The following is an 18,362-nucleotide window of genomic DNA, read 5'->3' as shown; positions in this document are numbered from 1 at the left end:
CTGATCCTACAAAACTGTTATGCCTAGGCATGTGAAGTGATTAGCCTTGGATGGATTACTTCAAGTCATGTATAATTTTCTGTCAAAAATTTTAAATCAACATTTGTGTTTGATAAATGTGGAAACACTCTTTAAATAGACAAATTCAAAAGGACAGTATTTTTATGAATCTGGCATAATTACTTTGCTATACTAATTAAAACAGTACTGAATCTGAATGTTTTTTAGCTTAGTAAATGTGGTCATGTAGTCCAGAACTTAGTGGTACCATGCTGTTGGTTGTGCCTTGTTTTAGATTCCCGAGGGTAAAACATTTTACCCCACTATTCTCTGGTGTTGAGTACTTGCAGTTAGCATCTTATCATTTCATCAAGGTCAGATTTCAACCTGATGCATTTTAAGACTCATAAGTCACCAAAACCTTTTGTTAAAACAGATTTACAATGCACCAAGTTCCTTGCCACAATAAACAGAGCAACAAAATGAAAAGCACAGAGAAGAGACATGTGAGTATATGGGAGTGTCTGAGATGAAAGATAGTTTTTTACATTTAGATTTCCCAAAAAAATTACATTGCTCCATTTTTTTGTTTACACACATCTTAAAAGTCATTATTTATCTACAGATAAAATTTAATTCAACATAAGATTATTGAATAGTGCAGTGTTCTTAAATAACTTCTCAGATGACGACAGCTTGTACCTGTAACACATCACAGTAAATAAGAAATTGCCCATGGGGTTGAAATATTGAATGTTTTGTTTTTCTCCTGCTTGATGTGAAGGAAATTAGAGAACTCTAGAATGATGTCCTTTATAAGCCCAGAGAAGGAAGGCATTTTTAATACAGACAGATAGAATTCATGTTGAGTGGAAGAGGCACACACCAGGCACCACAAAAGAAGAACTGAGGTTGCCGTACCTGACTTGTAGGGAGATTTGCTCTGTTTTTCTCTCAGGAAATGCAAGATGCGGACAGTGGCATTTCCTTTTGTTTTGTCAGAGGGATGGTCAGTTTGCCTGCCTTTCATCTCTCTGGAAGCAATTTCTCATTTGGATTATTCTGCTTTTGATTTCCATTAAGTCCAAGTTGCATAAAGTAAAGTTGTAATAATACAATTTTTTTTTCCTTCAAATTATCACTTAAAATTTTTTTAGTGACTGCAGGACTTTATAGTAAGGGTTTGTATTTTATATTGGACATAAGAATGTCCCATTTTAAATTTGCTAAGGTTTCTTCATCTTGCATTATCTAATTGATGTTTAGATATTTATATTTAAAGCTGTCTAGGGCAGTGGTCTCCAAACATTTTTGATCACACATACTTCTCATTTTTGAGCATGGACCCCAATGTATTTGTATTTATTTACTTAGGTGTAACATACATGTGCTATTTTACTAATATATTGCATTATAAAACATGAAAAAAATTTAGAAAGGATGAGATAAAGATGAAATAACTACTACAATTTTTTTTTAATCTAATGAATTGTACAAAAATATATTCTTCCTTCAGCCTAGTGAATTGTCTGGCACATCCCCTGGGGTACTTTGGAGACCAGAGTGCATCTCTGGGGTATTGCTGCTCCCAAAATATACTGTAGCTTGTTTCCCTTGGGAAGAGAAGCATGAACTATAGCAATGAAACACTTGTTGCAGCTCCATTCTTCATGAAAGGTCCTTGACTAGTCCTATCTCCTATCTTATTCACTGAAGTGAGGCTTTAGAGATTTAAAACTCCATTCTAAAAAGGCAGATATATGTTTCTGTGTGGGGGAACCCCACCCAATTAATAATCAACAAAACAGCATTCTCAGAAAACACTTGAGGCAAAGGATATGGGTAATTGATGTAATTACAGTTATTCCTGTATGGTAATCAGGTTTGCTTTCATATGTTTAGAGAATGAAGTTGTTGTCTGTCCCATGCAATTGTGTGATAAGCACACATAATTACAGACATATTCCAAATCTCACATGGTGCACATTAATGCACACGGCTTTGCTTGACCTTTGATACACTAATATCTATAGGCAGTCCTTAATGTGGATGTGACTAAGGTTGCCTTGAGCACAATTGAATTAAAAATGTCAAATCATACTGAGAGAGAATCCTTTTGAAACTGTTTTGATAAGCTGTGTTAGTATTAGAAGTCAAGGCTCAAAAAATATTTCATTAGAAATATGATGCTGGTTTTGAAAAAGGGCATTTTGTATTTCTTGTTTGTTCCTAGAACTCCACTTTTTTATTCCAAGAGGTTGGGAATTGCAGGAGAAAGATGGAAGAGATGCTTCTTATGTGCTCCCTGGTGCAACTAATGCAGTCCTAAATGATGAGGCTATTGGACCATTCAACACTATATTAGTTTTTCCTTTAGGGTGCTGTGCACCAACCTGAAATTTCAGTGGTTCCTATTGGGGATGCTCAGCAACTGAGGATGCTCAGCCACTTAATCAAAATAGCCCTCAATCATATGGAGGGCAATAAAGTGTGACAGTAACATATTTCAAGTATGTTATTTCCACCCCTACATGTATGTACACATTAGGTAAGCATAGGCTTGAAATGGGGCCACATAGAAAAAGCAAGATATTTGGTTTATTCTCTTTTTTCAAGCATTTTGTCATCCAGTGCCTTAGACTAAAACTGTTTAGTGATTAGCTGTGTTCTTGAGGTGGAAGGAAACATCTTTCCAGTATTTTAATTTCTGCCTTAACTGTCCATCCTTCCCCCTGCTCAGTCCCTTTACTGGGTGAAATTCATCTATCCATATGACTTCTATGTAAGTCCTTCTTTGACTTCCATTTGTAGGAGAAGATCAGGTTTTAGTTAAATGTTTTGTACTTCTTCAGATGGTCTGTTATCTTTAGTGAGATCACATTAAAATATAAGAAACAGCATAATAAACAAACAACTTAAAGTTTCTTTAAATCCAGTAGTAAAGACAAAGGCACTTTTTAGTGGCTGTGGGTAGTGGAGGAAACAGTACACATGGTTAATTGTAGGGATCACAAGTACAAAATTGTGTATCCACACTTCTGCAAAGAGTATCCATGGAATGCCATGGATTTCTGAATGGGAATTATTATTTGAAGTATGATCCATACTGCAAATTTTTGCATATTGTTACGGTGTGTACACCTTTCTGGGTCTTACAATAGGTTCCAACTTCAATGTAAAGACATGATTATTCTCTTTGAAAAGAAACATTCAGAGGAAGCCCAGCTTGGGTATGGAAATATCATTAGGAAATTATTGAAGTGGGAGATTAAATCACGTGATTGTAATGGCTCCTGCTGGAGCCAGTTCTTAGAGTAACATCAGGGCAGCAATTTAATTCCTAGAAATTAAATTTTACAGGTAAACACTGCATTTTAATTTTTACCTTATTCAGAAACAGAAAGTCTACTTGCCTCAGCAAGGAAGGAGTTGGGAGTTCTTTGGAACTTTTGACTCCAGCTTTAGAAGGTGGAAATGCTGGTTGCAAATATGACAATTTTGAGTTGACAGTCAAGACTGTGATAACCAGAATATTGACTGCAGTTTTTAAATGCTTCTTTTTCCACCCTGGAATTTTTAGGAAAATGCTCATGCATGTTTTTGTAATAATTGTTGAAATGATAGGAACTGTTGCCTTGTAGCTTTACTGTATGCTTGCTGACAGTTACTAAGTGAAGTAAGCATACTTTACTGTATGCTTACTTCACTTAGTATTCGTTCAATAATAGTTCTTATTATTTTTAATTTTTTATTTCTCATGTATTGTATTTCTCTTCAGAACAATTAAATGTCTGAATATTTGCTAGGAAAGATTTTTCATTTAGCCACAATGACTTTAACAATCTACAAAGTCATAAACACAAAGTTCACACATCTACTTTCTTATGTTTTAAAATCTCTGGCCTTGAATACCTGAATGTATCTCTGGGGAGGTTTTCTGTTTGATTAACATTGCTGCTCCCCTGGCGTGGCTGGAGAGCCAGAGATGAATTTGGTGATCAGTCCTGGAGGTGCTCTCAGCTCCTGTAGCTGATAAATGGAAATTACTGCATGGCAGTGGGAACATCCTGTACAAAGCTTACATATGCAGTTGCCACTAAGATTTTAATTACTTCACCTGAAAGTGGACTTGCAGTGCTTTGTGTTTGATTTACAGTGCACTTCATCTGGATGAGTGCTTTAATTGAAATTAATGGCTTTTGGCCCTAGGTGGTTCTGTCAGGAAATTATGTGGTTTCCACTTAGATTTTTAGTAGAATCTGTGTTGCAGTACTTGAAGAATAATGTTATTTAATGTCTTAGTGATGCCTTCATATAGTTGTATCCTTTAAAGCATTTGCTTCAAAAAGAAAATTTTCATTATTGTGCCCAATTGATTATTTCAAAATAAGGTTCAAGGTTAAAACGTTTGTAAATTTGCCATGTGATGTCCTCATTTAAGTTACTAGGGTAGGAGAAGGCCATTTTTGAATCGTGTAAATATCACTTGCTTTTCCTGTTGCATGCACAAATATGACTGATTTTAGTGATCTGATTTACTTCAGTCATAGTTCTGCACCTTTCCTGCCCAGCCTGCTGTTTGTGCTGGAGCACATATTGCCTTTGTGGCATGAAGAACCCTCTCCTGAGGGTTTGCAATGTAAGCAAGATGTCACTTTGATGTGAAGAGGCAAAAATATTAGTAGAGGCATGATCAGGCTGACAGATAAATGAACCAGTTTAAAGGCTTCATATGAATTGAGACTTCCAGATAAGAGGTTGGGGGTAATTTAGGCAACACCTGCACACACATGCACACATTGACTCCCTTTATAAACCCCTTTTTACCTGTGCAAGCTCAAGGGCTTGCTAGAACTTGCAAATAGGCCCATGTTAGAATAGACTGTAAAAGTCTGGAGTTTTCCTTCCTAAAGTCCTGATTCACTGTTCAAAGAATAAAGTGCTAATAAAATTAACCTCTGTGACTTAATAGAGATTTCAGAATTGATCTCTTCAGTGTGTATACATCATAAGAATTTTTAAATGCTGAAAAAATCTAGTTCACTTCCTTGCTGAATCTAGTTTAATTCACCTCTCAGCATTCTGGTTTTAAAGGCAGATGGTCATTCCACTACACAGAAACAAATGAATAATGTTGTGTCATTGCTTTACTTAGACTGTTTATTGGGGGGGAATCTTATATCCTCAGGGCTTTCAGTGGATCAGACATCTTTTAGTAAACTTCCTATTCAAAGGGTTTCATTTCTGAAGTCACTGCTGTTCTTCCTTCCAGATAAATTCCATTATGTGTTGCCAATAACAATGCCTTGTCACTCTGCTGGAAGTGAAATTAAGTAATGCATGTTCAAGTTGCTGGAAGACAGATGATGCAGTAAAAGTATTTCAGCTACCCTTAAAAGAATACATTCACTTAATGGCTAAAAAAAGGATCCTTCATTCTAATGCTTAGGTTTGTTACAAATGTCTGTTAGATTGGCTGTAACAGCCCAGTGGATGGAGCCATTTCTGTTGGGGGAAGATTGTTTTCTTTAGAAATGCTGCTGGTGCAGTGCAGCTCTTGAAAGCAACAAGGTTGCATTAATTCTTCTGAGCAACTCACTGAGCTGAAAGGAGGGGGACATTTGGAGTACCCAACATATGTGTTTTCTCCTCTTGGTCGCTTAATGACCTGTTAAACATTTCAATTTGTTGCAAATAAAACTAGTAGCTTTCCAAAATGTTCATGTTGAAATTACATTTCTTGGTATTAGAAAATTGGTGCAAGTGAGAGAAGCATTCACTTGGCATCTTCCTCAGAAATACAGCAAGTCAATAAATTCATTAGTCCTAAAATCTTGAATTACAGAGGGGCTGTCTAGAGGGTTCTTTCTACAGTGCAGTACTTAAATGCAAAGCTAATGAAGTGTGTGCATAATAATTACAAAAAATCAAATTGCAATTAGTAAGTAGCACTAATTGCTCTGCACTGTGTCCCTGAAATCTAATTGTTTGTTTTTATTTCCTGTTTTTCAGGTTGTTTGAAGGGAGGTCACCAAGAAAGCCTGAAAAACTTAAGACCCTTTTCTGCTATTTTAGAAGAGTCACAGAAAAAAGTATATCCTTTATTCTTTTTTTGAGCTGCAAAGCAGATAGATGAAAAATTTAATCCCATTCAATTTAGAAATGGCCACACAGCCATGATGGAAGTATTTAACAAAAGACAGCTTGCAAAGTACACTGATTTTCATACTAATGGCACTTCTCACCATGTGTATGATGCATGCAAGCAAATAATTTGCCCAGAGCTCATTCTGTTTTATTTTTTCTGATAAATATATATAAATATATATGGGGTGTGTGTGAAATACAGAAATATATTTATATATATATATGTGTGTGTGTGTAAAAATGTGTGTGTATATCATTGTGTAGATCTAAATATATATATATATATGCTAGTAATATATGCAACCACTTCCATCACTACATCCAAGTGAGGATGTAGAGGGAACTGGGCACCATAACAGCCATTAAAATCACAGGCTTAAAGATTTTGAGTCAAGCTTCATTTTTCCTGCAGAATGCATATTTAGTCTTTTGACTATAATGTTTGGCATTCTGAGGGATTTTCCCCTACTTGTGTTGATATTTCAGGTTTTTCCCTTCTATGGTTCCAAAGCAAAGCTGTTTTTAGGTTTGCCCAGTTCAAATAAAACAAATGATAGCAAGACATGAGATATCTCCTGCTCTTGGGAAATTTAATGCATAGTCAGACCTTCTGTTATTACCACAGATTTGAACATTTGCATAAGCTTTTCAAAACAGGTCTATTTTTGTGATAACTACCATAGCTTATATATTGCATTTTTGGGGAGAAAGATTTTACTGTAGTAGCATACATCAGATCTGCAGCAATATCCTTACAATGGTCTTTTTTTAATGAACTTTTTCTTTACATGTCAGCATTTTATTATTAACTTCATACTTTCTCCGAAGGGTTTGTTTTAAAAGAAAGACAGATTTAAGCTATTAAATAGAAAAGCCCCTTACTTGGTCCAGACCATCTTCATCATTTTAATTCACCACAAAATGAATGCAGCTATGTCCTATTTCAGCTGTCAGACTTTAAGCAATATCAATAGAACTAAATCTCTGAGGTAAAAGTAACTTGTGATCTATGTGTGGGACTGAGAAGAGATACAGTGTACCAGCTTTTTGTAACACCTGAGTTATAATGTTTTTGTGCAAACCAAATCCTAAATTGATGCAGCTGTCCCTGAGCCTCTGAGAATATGAAATCTGATGGGAACATGCTTTATGAAACTACCATATTAGATTTTCTAACATTATAACTTTAAATAATATTTAATGAGATTCTTGAATGCTCTTTTCTTGAATTAAAAATTCCTATCGTACCTTTAAAATACCCCATTTCTTATTCTTTTTTTTTGTCCCAGGAATTAGTAAGGCTGAAGTAACTTAGCTCTATAAGTTACTGTAATAATTTTGTAGCTCTTTTTATTGTAAATAATAATTGAGTTCTCTCTAAAAGAACACTGGAAACTGAAGACTTTGTGCTCAAAAGGTGAATGCTTGATTTGCAAAATACCACAACTGATACCAGAATTCCCTTGTGAAAGAGCACTTGATTATTGTGCTTGAAAGCTATGCACTTTTTTCAGAGAAAGTAACCTTTTTTAACCTAAATTTTAAAGTAAAGCATAGAACTACTTAAGGCTTTTTTAGAAGGATGCATTTGTGCTTTACGTAGTGTTCTCAAATGTTTTCATAAATCACAGTAGATTTACTGTAGCCGAGAAATCTTAATTGAAGATTTTATTAAGATGATATCATCTAATGAAAGGTTGATATTTTCTTTCTGTTACAAAACTGAACTTTTTTGAGTGAAATAAGGGGAAAAGATGATACTGCATCCTTTCTGCAATGAGCAACAGCTCCTCCTTTTCCCTCAAGGGCAGGAGTCTTTTCTCATTTGGAATACAGTGAATTTCACTTGCATCCTGCCAGGGTTAAAAACTGCCTGATTTGGACTCTGCTAACACTGCGTGCTTCTTGACATAGCTGGACTTTCTTGGAAAGATGAGCTGCTGCTTCCTCCCTCCATAGGTTGAATACTCTCTAGCGCTGAATAGTTGAAGATTGTAAAGGCTCACAATCTTTTTTTCTAAAGCAGCACATTTTACTTCAACTACTAGATCTTTCTAGTAATGTTGAGTGTGATTAAAGTGAAAATCACATAAGAAATAGTTTTTCCTGGATCTGGAAAAACTAAAATACTCAAACTGCAAAGTGGTAAGAGAAGTAATATTTTGGTCTTCATGTAACTTGCCTTCAGTTAGACCATGGGCTGTCAGGGGAAAAATCAGAGTCACTCTTGAGGAAAGTTAAGCTCTTGATGTCGACCAGGGATGATGTTTGTAGTTTTCAAAGATTACCAGTTAAGATAATCTGAGGGCTACGCTCCCACACTTAATACATTTTCCTTTGGGGTTGGTTTGCCTGTAGAACCTACGGGATTGGTGACGTTCACAAGGCAGTGTCTCCAGGAGTTTCCAGATTGGGAGAGGTAAGTCAAACATCCTGTTACTGTAAGAAGTTTCTTAAGTCCACAGTAACTGAGTGTCATTCATTTGGAGTTAATTCAGGTCTAGAAGTACTACAGAGAACAATCTTTGCTATGGACTGTTGCAGAAAGAAATACAGAGGGCAGTGGCTGAATTGCCACAAGTAGTTTGTGTCCTGAGTTGTCCCATATGTTTGCCTGTAAAGCAAACGAGTATTAATTGAAGTTTTAAAACACAAACAAATCTTTGATGCTGTTGTTTGAGTGGGGGGGAAAAAAGAGAGGGATTATATTACCAATCATTTCTTATTTAAGAAATGACAGGTAATGTAATGATCTCTGGGTGATGATCAGCATGAGCACAAGTATTGCAGCTTCATTGCTGGGGAGCAAGAAAAACTTAAAACTTCAGATGTGGGGTTTTATGGTAGACAGTGGAGAAACTGACAAATGACATTGTTTCTGTGATGCAAACTTTTTTTTAGTCCATTGGGGTTTTTGGGTTTTTTTAAAACCACCTTATGTTTAAGGTGTGTAAGCAGCTGGGATTTGGGTGAATTTTGTTTTAAAATGAATGGGTTTTTGTGGGGGTTCTGAAATGATCCTTTCTGTACAATATTTTTCCTCAATGGTAGATCTCAGAAAAAATTATCTAGATTGCATGTCACCTATGAAGGCACCATTGAAAACAATGGACAAGGTATGCTCCAGGTAAGTGCATATAACAGTTCATGTGAATTTCATGGTTTTGTCATACTTTCATGGTCTGCCAGCCTAACAAAGTTACTTGCTTATCCTCAATTGACTTAAATGACAAGATGTTATGCAGCATAAAAAAACCTATCCAAATTAATTCCATGGGCAGTACTGTCAGTGTTCCCCAGCTCATCTAGGTAGCACATGTACCTGTTAGAGAAAGGGCTGACAGAAAATCACCAGTCCTGGACAGCTTCAGGTCTTCTGGTTCAAGCCAGGATCAAAAATTGACAAGACAAAAGATTCAGCTGTGATCTTGATGACTTGTCAAGGGTTTCAGTTTATTTAAAAAAAATTTATTCTTGTGCCCCAGACAGTGACCAGGTCAGTGACCCAGGAGACTTCCTTGCTGCTGCCAGCACCACTGTTTCAGTCTGGGAGGCAGTCAGCAAAAGAAATTCATAAGGAGGATGTCCTGTCCATATTTATAGGAAGGAACACATTTAAGTTTTCAAATTAGTTGTTTGCTTTCTGCTTTTCTTTAAGAAAAAAAAAAGGTCTGCCTTCTAGAATTCTTTTACCAAAAAAGTGTAAAAATTAGAACTTTTTTAGACAAGAATCTGGAGGCAAGGAGAATTTTTTTCTGCAATGCGTTTTGCTCAGACTTTAAAATGTCGCATGACTTTATCAAACTGGAGCACTCAAATTTGTGCTGAAATTATGAAGAACTCAGCAATTGCTCAATAATAACCATTTTTCTAGTGTTGTACCGAGTATAAGGGGGTATTACCTAGGAAGTGATATTTTCCTCTTGGCTATTTCAAATCTTATCAAACAAAATACCTCTGCTCAGATGAGGAGTTGTGTGGAGGGATAGAATTTAAGAAAATAGTGCAGAAGGTAGTCTCCCACCTGAGGAGTTGCAGCTGTACTAATCACCAAAGATTAGGAACAGGTCTGCCCTTAATAGGCCACAGCTGTGTCAAATAAGAGTGCTACAAAAGAGTTGGAGTTTGTTAGTTGTGCTGTGAAGCGAGTTGGAGTTTGTTGTCTGTACTGTGAAGAAGAAGGAGTCAGTGCTGTGAGGAGCTGCCCCTGAGAAATCACTGAGAAGATATGGGAGATTTACAATAAGTTGACAACAGAGCAGTCACTCCAGCAGGGAGCAGGATGAGCAAGGCAGGACAGTGCAGGAGTCCTCAGTAAGCCCAGCCTCAGTGGGCAGGATGGTGCCAACCACAGCCCTTGCTGGCTGTGGCCATCAGACAAAGGCAAGGTCAGGGCACCAGGGACAGTGAGAGATGTCTGGTGACCATCAGCAGGGCTGGGCCTGGGCCCACAGGGGATGTATCAGGTGAGGTGCAGGACAGGGTGGGTGTTTGTGGGGGACAAGGCTGGGCCCAGGGGAGGCTGCCCAGCGCAGTTACAGTGCTCTGGGACCCTGGCATGCTGTACATCTGGGTAGTTTTCTTATAACTTTTTTATCATAGTCAAGTTTAGCAAATCTTAAACAACTGAAATGTGTTGGTGTTTCCAGGATAGACTAGAGGAACACATGCTGCTGTAGTGGCTGGCTCTTGGTGTGCTTTGGACTCTGCCTCCTGGGCCAGTTTGTAATCTACACAGGTGTTCATGGCACCCCAGCAACTTCTGTCCCCCTCCTGTACCTGTGCTCTCATCAGCTACCTAAGTAAAAATCAATAAGAAGCTAATAGTATTTGGAGGATGAAGTAACTTTTTAAAATTATAAATTTATATGGGCAGTTAATTTGAGTGAATAGTAATTACTTTATTGAATAAACAAACTCCTTTTAAAACTGTTGTCTGTATGAAAATGTAATTTGCAAAATATGTACTGTTGAAGCAAAAAGTAGTCCAGTGCTTCTCTATTTCAAACAGAAACCTTTAGAGTCAAAAGTATTTGCCTTGTTCAAGTGCATTTCAAGGACAATTCATAACAGATTGTTAGTACATTGCAAGAAGAATTTGTTAGAGGGTTTTTTGGGTATAGAACTGTTACAGGGGCAGTGCTAATCTAAAGATACTTCCGTGTGCACAGCTGGGGCAGAGTGCTTTCCAAAGGACAAACTAATGATGTTTCAATGGCCCTAAAAAGAATGCTGTTTTCATCTGTCACATTTACTGAAACGTGTTTTATTCTGAAATATGTGCTTCTTCAAGGGAAACCCACTCAACTTGGATTTGGAGCGTTTGAGATAAAAAATTTTTTTTGCTGTGTAATGTCTCATTTGTTGTAAGTTTTCTGAGAAGTTGAATGAAAAAAAGAGAGACATGATCATGTTAATCAAACTCTCTGCTTGTAGTTTTAAGTGATAGCAGACAATAATTTAAATACGTACAGGATTTAATTTAATTTGGTAATTAAAGGATTTTTAAAAAAAATTTATGCTATCATAACCCTCCTGAATGTATTTTTGGTAGGTTGATTTTGCAAACCGTTTTGTCGGAGGCGGTGTGACCGGGGCAGGACTAGTACAAGAAGAAATTCGGTTTTTAATCAATCCAGAGCTGATTGTATCAAGGCTCATCACTGAAGTCTTGGATCACAATGAATGTCTTATCATCACAGGTTAGTCTTTGCAGAAAATGTTTCACATCAAGTTCTGGTTTTGTATATGCAAAATACATTTCAAGTTGAAGTTTAGTATGTGTAAATGCTGTAAGAATAAAAAAAAAGGGAAAAAGAAGTTAATATCCATTTGACAAAGAGCCTCCTGCTTCATCGCAGCTAACACCACAAGGGACACTGTTCCATACATGTTTTGTGAAAGGAGGAAAACTGACAGCAAGCCGAAGAACTTACTTTATCCTTTGTAAATGTGTTTGAGGACTTGGTGTCTTGAGCTAAAGAATGCTGATGGGCAGTATAGGTAACAGCCACAATTGCCAGCTATTAGCTGATATTGCTTCTCTTATGTTAAAGGATGTGGGTTTTTGTTCCTCTCCTAAGTTTGTAACATTTGATGTGATCAGTGGGATTGAACACTCTTGAGAAGAGGAGCTACCTTCTGATTACCTAAAAGGGGAGGAAGAGTAGAAAATCTGCATCCATTAGGAAAGAGTAGAAAGCTAGGAAGTGTCTCTGAAGGATTTTGATCTTGTAAGTTTCACATATGTGTTTATGTTACTTGTAAGTTAGTTATGAGTTCCTAATTATATCAAAAATAACCTGCTTCTCCAGTATGTTGTTGAGGAATTGTGTGTGGAGATGTCCTGTCTGCCCAGATCTTAGCTGAAAGGGTTTTTTCTTTTTCTTCCCACTCTGTCATAGATCTTGGATTGTTTAATTATCCATTGGATTAAAACAGCATCAAAAACCAAATGTCACTGTTAAGACCTGGAGCAGCCCAGGTCATGCTGCATGTCACAGTTCTGTACATGAATGAGCATTTTTCATTACTGAAGAAATGAAATGATGCTATAATACTACTTTATTTACACTAAAGAGCAACTATAAAGAAAAAATATATTTACTGAGAGAGATCCCCTGGGTAGAAATTATAATAGACTACGTTTATATTTTTCAGTCTGCTGTAGCAAAAATGTTGGGTTTAGTTACCTGAGCTGTCTCAAAAGTCAGGAGTTTCTGTAGGTATTAGAACACATTCCTTGGAAAAATCCATCAATAGCACTTCCTTCTCTCACATGCATACACAGTCGAAATTTGAGCTTAAATCTTGCAGGTCTTACTCTGTTCTGAGTTATTGATTGTACTGGACAGAGTATCTTTTGTTTTCAGTCTTATGCTTGGCAATCTTTTTAAGACAGTGTTTTATTTTGTTTTTCCACTCTGCCAGAATTAATGTCTTTTCTGTGAAAAGTTTTTGATAAATTGGCTTTTGTGATTACATTTTAGAAAAATGAGTTAGAAAAGAAGTTCTCGGCCATCAGAGACTTCTGTTCTGTATTTTGGATGTGATACTATATTAACATATTTTAAGCGCTGTCCTCTGGGAGAGACTTTTTTGGGAAGGGGAAAAACAGAGCACAGCTATCAGTCTGGGTAATAACTGATTAGGGGAAAACACTAATTTAGTGTTTTGAAAGACCTTCCATTCCCCTGCAAACAAAAATGGTGATTTGGCATGGACAAGTAAAGGTGAGAATGTCTTTTCACTGCAGCAATGTTTTATCTTTCTTGATATTTTATCTTCCAGTGTTTTGCAATTAGTATTTGGGATATGGAGTTCTTCTCTAATGGAACTATCCATTCCATCATTTTTATTTAATCCCTGGAGCTTTTCCACCTTGGTTCTTAGCCAAGTCTCTTCTGTGTCACGATCCTCTTGATAAATTACATTCTTTGTGATGCATCTTGACTCGGCAGCCTAATGGGTATAACTGTGTAGCTTAAATTTGCAGTGGAGCCCAAGAAATTGGGAGATAAATTAAATTTGTTGTGATTTTCCAGTATCTGGTTAAGATCACTGCTGTAATGATTATGAAAATGGTCATGCAAACAGTGGAGTTCTTCAACACAGACATCTACCTGCAGAAATGTCAGCAGCAACACCAGAGATTCCTACAGCTGCATTTCTGGTAGAGCTGTGAATAAGTGTGAGTGGTTTTCATTCAGATCTTTTCTTTCTTTCTTTTTTCCCTCCTGTTTGAGCTCACACATCCTCAGGCAGTGTTAAGAGCAGGTGAAGCTGTGTTCCTTGTTTGCCTTAAATGTACAGATCTATCAATGGCCAGTCAGGACTACATCTTAGCAGGGCAGTTTTGGAGCCTTCTGACCACATTAGCCAGGCAGCAAATGAGATGAGATGAGATAATTGGTTTGGCTGAAAATTTATTCAGAGAGGAAAATTGGTTTTCAGCTGGATTTAGCAGACTGATTGTGCTAGTGTTGGGAGAGCCAAAGACTAATGGTGGTACAAGATAAGGGTTGGCAGAACTGATTGAAAGGGAAAGAAGGACCTTCCTCTCACTTCTGGCACTAAATGTGCCTTTATGTTGGTGACTATAAAACTAACTCTTGCAATTTTCACATCTGCTTTTTGTTTAGTGCTAGTGGCCCTGCCTCTTCAGGGGTATAATTTCTAGCTCATTAGAAATACTAGAGGAACACTATGGTGAGATTTTTCCCAATCCCTGGAAACATTATAATGCTGTACAGATCATATGCATATGTAAAGGTAGACTATGGAGTCTGAGAAAGGTAAATTTATTTTTAGTAATAATTGCAAATCTGTCCAAATTGGTGAGGTCCCATAAACACCGACACTTGGCTGGCAATTTCATTTTTTGTTTGATGCTGTAACTTTTACGAGTCTCACAAAGGATAGATTTTTGAATGGTACTTATATATACATTCTTTTGACTTTAGGTAGGCTTTTCTAGGTTTTGGAGCTTGTTTTTAAAGTTCTGGTGGAACTTTATTAATGGTTTGCCTTCTTTTACCTTTTTTTTTTATGGGAAGAAGAAAAAAGAGTAATCAGAAACATTAGCATATCTAGCTTATCCCATACTGCTTCTGTTCTCCCAGCAAGAGAAGTTTGTATATCCCAGTAACTCACAGGCAGAAGTATTTCCAGTGAAAATTGTCTGACGAATTTCCAGAGCTTCACTTATGAAAACTCATTGATTTTCATTAACTTCAGGTTTCTGGGACATGACTTTGGAGTCTATGTGATTTCCCTGAGTTTCTCCAGTATTGATTTTTTTTTTTTAGTGGATATATGTGTGTATATGGGTGTATTTGCTTGCTTGTTTGTTTCTTGGTGCTTTTGTCGTCAGACACTACACTTCCATAAAAATTAATGAAAACAATGAACCTTGAAAAAGCCAGCCTAATACTTTATCATTTAATCTATCCTGGTGCAATATCTCGATGACTTAGAGTTTTCTTTCCCCATCTTAGACACCAAAGGAAATGCTTCCTTTTGCTGGAAGTTTTGCTAGGTTGTCCTCTAAAGAGAGCTCTCAAAAGAGTTACATACTTCCCTTATCTGTCTTTTCTTGCTCTGTGCTTAGACACTTACATCCCATCTATCAAGAGAACTGAATTTTACTCATGTCAGGAAAAGTCTTAGTGAAGGCTGATAGCCTGCAATGCAATTAGAAGACTGATTTCAGAATATGGAAGCTGCTTGTGGTTGTCCTTTGTCTGAGGGCATGAGTATGTGTGCATATAGATAGGCATATTTTGTTATCCACATTTTTCAGATGATTTTTAAATCAGGAAGTGAACTCGGTGAGAAATCTCTTACCATCCCACTCATTTTGCATAGCAGCTTTTCAAAATAGCCTTAAGTGAGATTTGTGTGCCTTCAGAATGATTAATGTTCTGGACTAAATAAATAATGAGTGAGTAACAGGGTAGATGGATTAAATGAGCATTGATAAGTCTTGTCAGTTAAAATTAATGTGGGTAAATGGGGAAAATATCTTGACATATATGCATCATTGTAAACAGTTTCTAACAGCTTGTTGCCCATACTTGAGACTACTGGAGGTAAACATACAAGTTTCCTTGTCAGTGACGTTTAAAGTTAATAGTTTTATGTTTTTGATTGTTCAATTTCATTTTTATTTAGAGATTGGAAAACTTAGATTAAATTTAAACATTTGTATTCTCAGGGTGTTGCTGATTTGTGCAATAGTTAGGCAGTACTCTTGTCTTAGTAATCAGATGTTTTGTGCTGTCAGCTTGCAATTCCTTAAAACCTATTTCTTCCCATTCTATTTATAGACATAGCTGGTATCACAAATTAAGGGATTGCTAAACAGCTCTCTTCTTACTGTTTGTAATTGTGCCAAACTATACCTGCATGAAGCTCCAAACAAGTCAGCAGAGCTGGTCAGAGCGTGGTGCCGATAACACCAAGGTCATGAGTTCACTGAAGAGTTGGACTCATGATCCTTGGGGCTCTCTTCCAACCCAGACAATTCTGTGATTTCTGAAACTCAGCTGTTGTGAGCTCAGAATGGGGAGAAGGTGTGATTTTGCTGGGGCATTACTTGAGGAGTATTTTTCTGAAGCATTTGTGCAATGCCCAGGTTTTGAAACAAGGTCCTGAAGCTCTATAAAATGAGGTGAAAGGCAACCTTTTAGAAAGGTCATGATCCTTGTTCTCAGTTAAGATCCGCTCTGTCTTGGGATAAACCTCTGAAAAGGATTTGGTATAGCAGAGCATAATAGCTAAAATTACTGGTGGCCTTAAGGAGCTGCTTTCTGATAGACTTTAATACTTGCCAAGATCCCCTTCTGGACCTTTTCAAGAGCAGCCAAGTGCATTCCAGACTGTGGTTTTTTTCTCATTATATACTGGGCAGCATATGTAGATCTGCACTCGTGATGTTCTGTGGTGGTGCTGTTCATCGCCTGTGGGACAGGAGCTTTACAAGGAAATCTTGTATTTGTGGTGCAAATACAAATTCTCTGTTTCCCATTGCTTCTGACAGCTGTGTGTTCATTTGGAGAAGCAGTGATTCCTATCAAAGATTTGCCAAGTGAAAAAAAAATGTACATATTTTACATGTAATCTGGAAAATCATTTGTTTCAGGTACTGAGCAGTACAGTGAGTACACAGGCTATGCAGAGACTTACCGCTGGGCAAGGAGCCACGAAGATAAGACCCCTAGGTAAAGTTCCACATAAGTATTTTAAGTGAAGGAAGAAAGAAATGTTAGAAATTTGAAAACTTTTTTCCTAGCATTTGCCTTAATAGGGTGTTTGCTTGATGTTGCTTTCTTCAGCAGAGCCAGCAAGCTAAGTTATGTCATATTAGTAATGCCATACTAATGCTAATAAGTGGTACCTGCCCTTATGTTGGTTCTTAGACCAGCATCTTTTACAGTTTAGAGATATATGTATTTAATGCACATTTTTATGATACTGACTAAACTATGGTTTGCAATGTCACAAGAAGTTTGACAATGATACTTCAGATGCCACAGTGCAGCTGATGTGTGCAAAATAAGAATCAATACTGTGAATCTGAGTAGAAAGTTCTGAGCTCTTGAATTTATTTCTCCAGCAATGTCATTGGAGTATATACAGAAAATTACTCATTTGGTATAGAAACATACACAGTGTACTCTCATTTAAATGTTGGAGGAAGACAGAGAAACACTGTCCTTGCAATGTTCTTACATACTTGATAAATAGTGCTGTGTAATTAGATTTGTTTCACGTTCATGCTCAAAGTCTAGCCAGGGTATTTCTAAATTTATGGGGAGGCCTGTCTCATTTCTGATGCTGCTTTCATTCCCAACCCACAAAGAAAAAGTATTCCATTGTCTGTTGAGTTCACCTTTTCAGCTGCTTCTAACAGAGAAGCTCTGAAGGGAATTGCTTATTTTGAATTGGGGTTATATGGCAGATATTAAACAACTAATGTCATCTACTTTTCTCTCCCCTCCAATTTTAGGGATGAGTGGCAACGACGCTACACTGAAATTGTTGCTATAGATGCATTTCACTTCAGACGTTTCCTTGATCAATTTGGTCCAGATAAAATTAGAAGAGAGCTCAACAAGGCCAGTAACTTCTTATAACAGCCTGCAGTCTAATGTTTATAGAGCCTTTTCAAATATTTTTATGTTATTGTCTTTATCTGAGGAAGTTCTTGCTTAGTTGTGTCTCATATGACAGGGATTTGCTGTCCAATGTTAAAGCAAAAGATTGTCAAATGTATTTCTTGTCCTTTGATGTGCTATTCAAAGGTGTATTTTATATAACTTTCAAAATGTAAATGAAAGTTGGATATACATTTTGTTAATTCTTCCCTGTCCTGCTTCCAAATGACAGGCTGAGAGTTGGGGTTGTTTGTCATGGAGAAGGAGAAGAGAAGTTCTCAGGGAGGGACTTTTAATATGGACAGATAGTGACAGTACAAGGGCCAGTGGTTTTAAACTGACAGAGGACAGGTTTAAGTTAGGTATTAGGAAGAAATTCCTTACTGTGAGGATGGTGAGGCGCTGGAACAGGTTACCAAGGGAACCTGTGGATGCCTCATCCTTAGTAGTGTTCAATCCCAGGTTGGATGGGGCCCTGAACAACCTGAACTAGTGAATGACATCCCAGCCCATGGCAGGCAGGCTGGAATGAGGCAATCTTTGAGGTCCTTTCCAACT

General features: G+C 37.1%; 1 protein-coding gene across 1 annotated transcript in view; it reads left to right on the top strand.

Annotated features, from left to right (window-relative positions):
• The window catches only part of PARG (poly(ADP-ribose) glycohydrolase), a 58,188-nt gene that overhangs the window by 30,264 nt on the left and 9,562 nt on the right, over positions 1–18,362 (top strand). Inside the window, exons 9-14 of the mRNA XM_014309933.2 lie at positions 6,013–6,092; positions 8,506–8,566; positions 9,199–9,274; positions 11,702–11,849; positions 16,790–16,868; positions 17,657–17,765. Coding sequence (XP_014165408.2) covers positions 6,013–6,092; positions 8,506–8,566; positions 9,199–9,274; positions 11,702–11,849; positions 16,790–16,868; positions 17,657–17,765 — 553 coding nt within the window. The remainder of the gene's footprint in view (positions 1–6,012; positions 6,093–8,505; positions 8,567–9,198; positions 9,275–11,701; positions 11,850–16,789; positions 16,869–17,656; positions 17,766–18,362) is intronic.

Source organism: Geospiza fortis, unplaced genomic scaffold (assembly GCF_000277835.1).
Source record: "Geospiza fortis unplaced genomic scaffold, GeoFor_1.0 scaffold130, whole genome shotgun sequence".
In the NCBI taxonomy this organism is placed as follows: Eukaryota; Metazoa; Chordata; class Aves; order Passeriformes; family Thraupidae; genus Geospiza; species Geospiza fortis.
The sequence above is the reverse complement of the archived record's forward strand: the minus strand, read 5'-3'. Positions and strand labels throughout refer to the sequence as shown.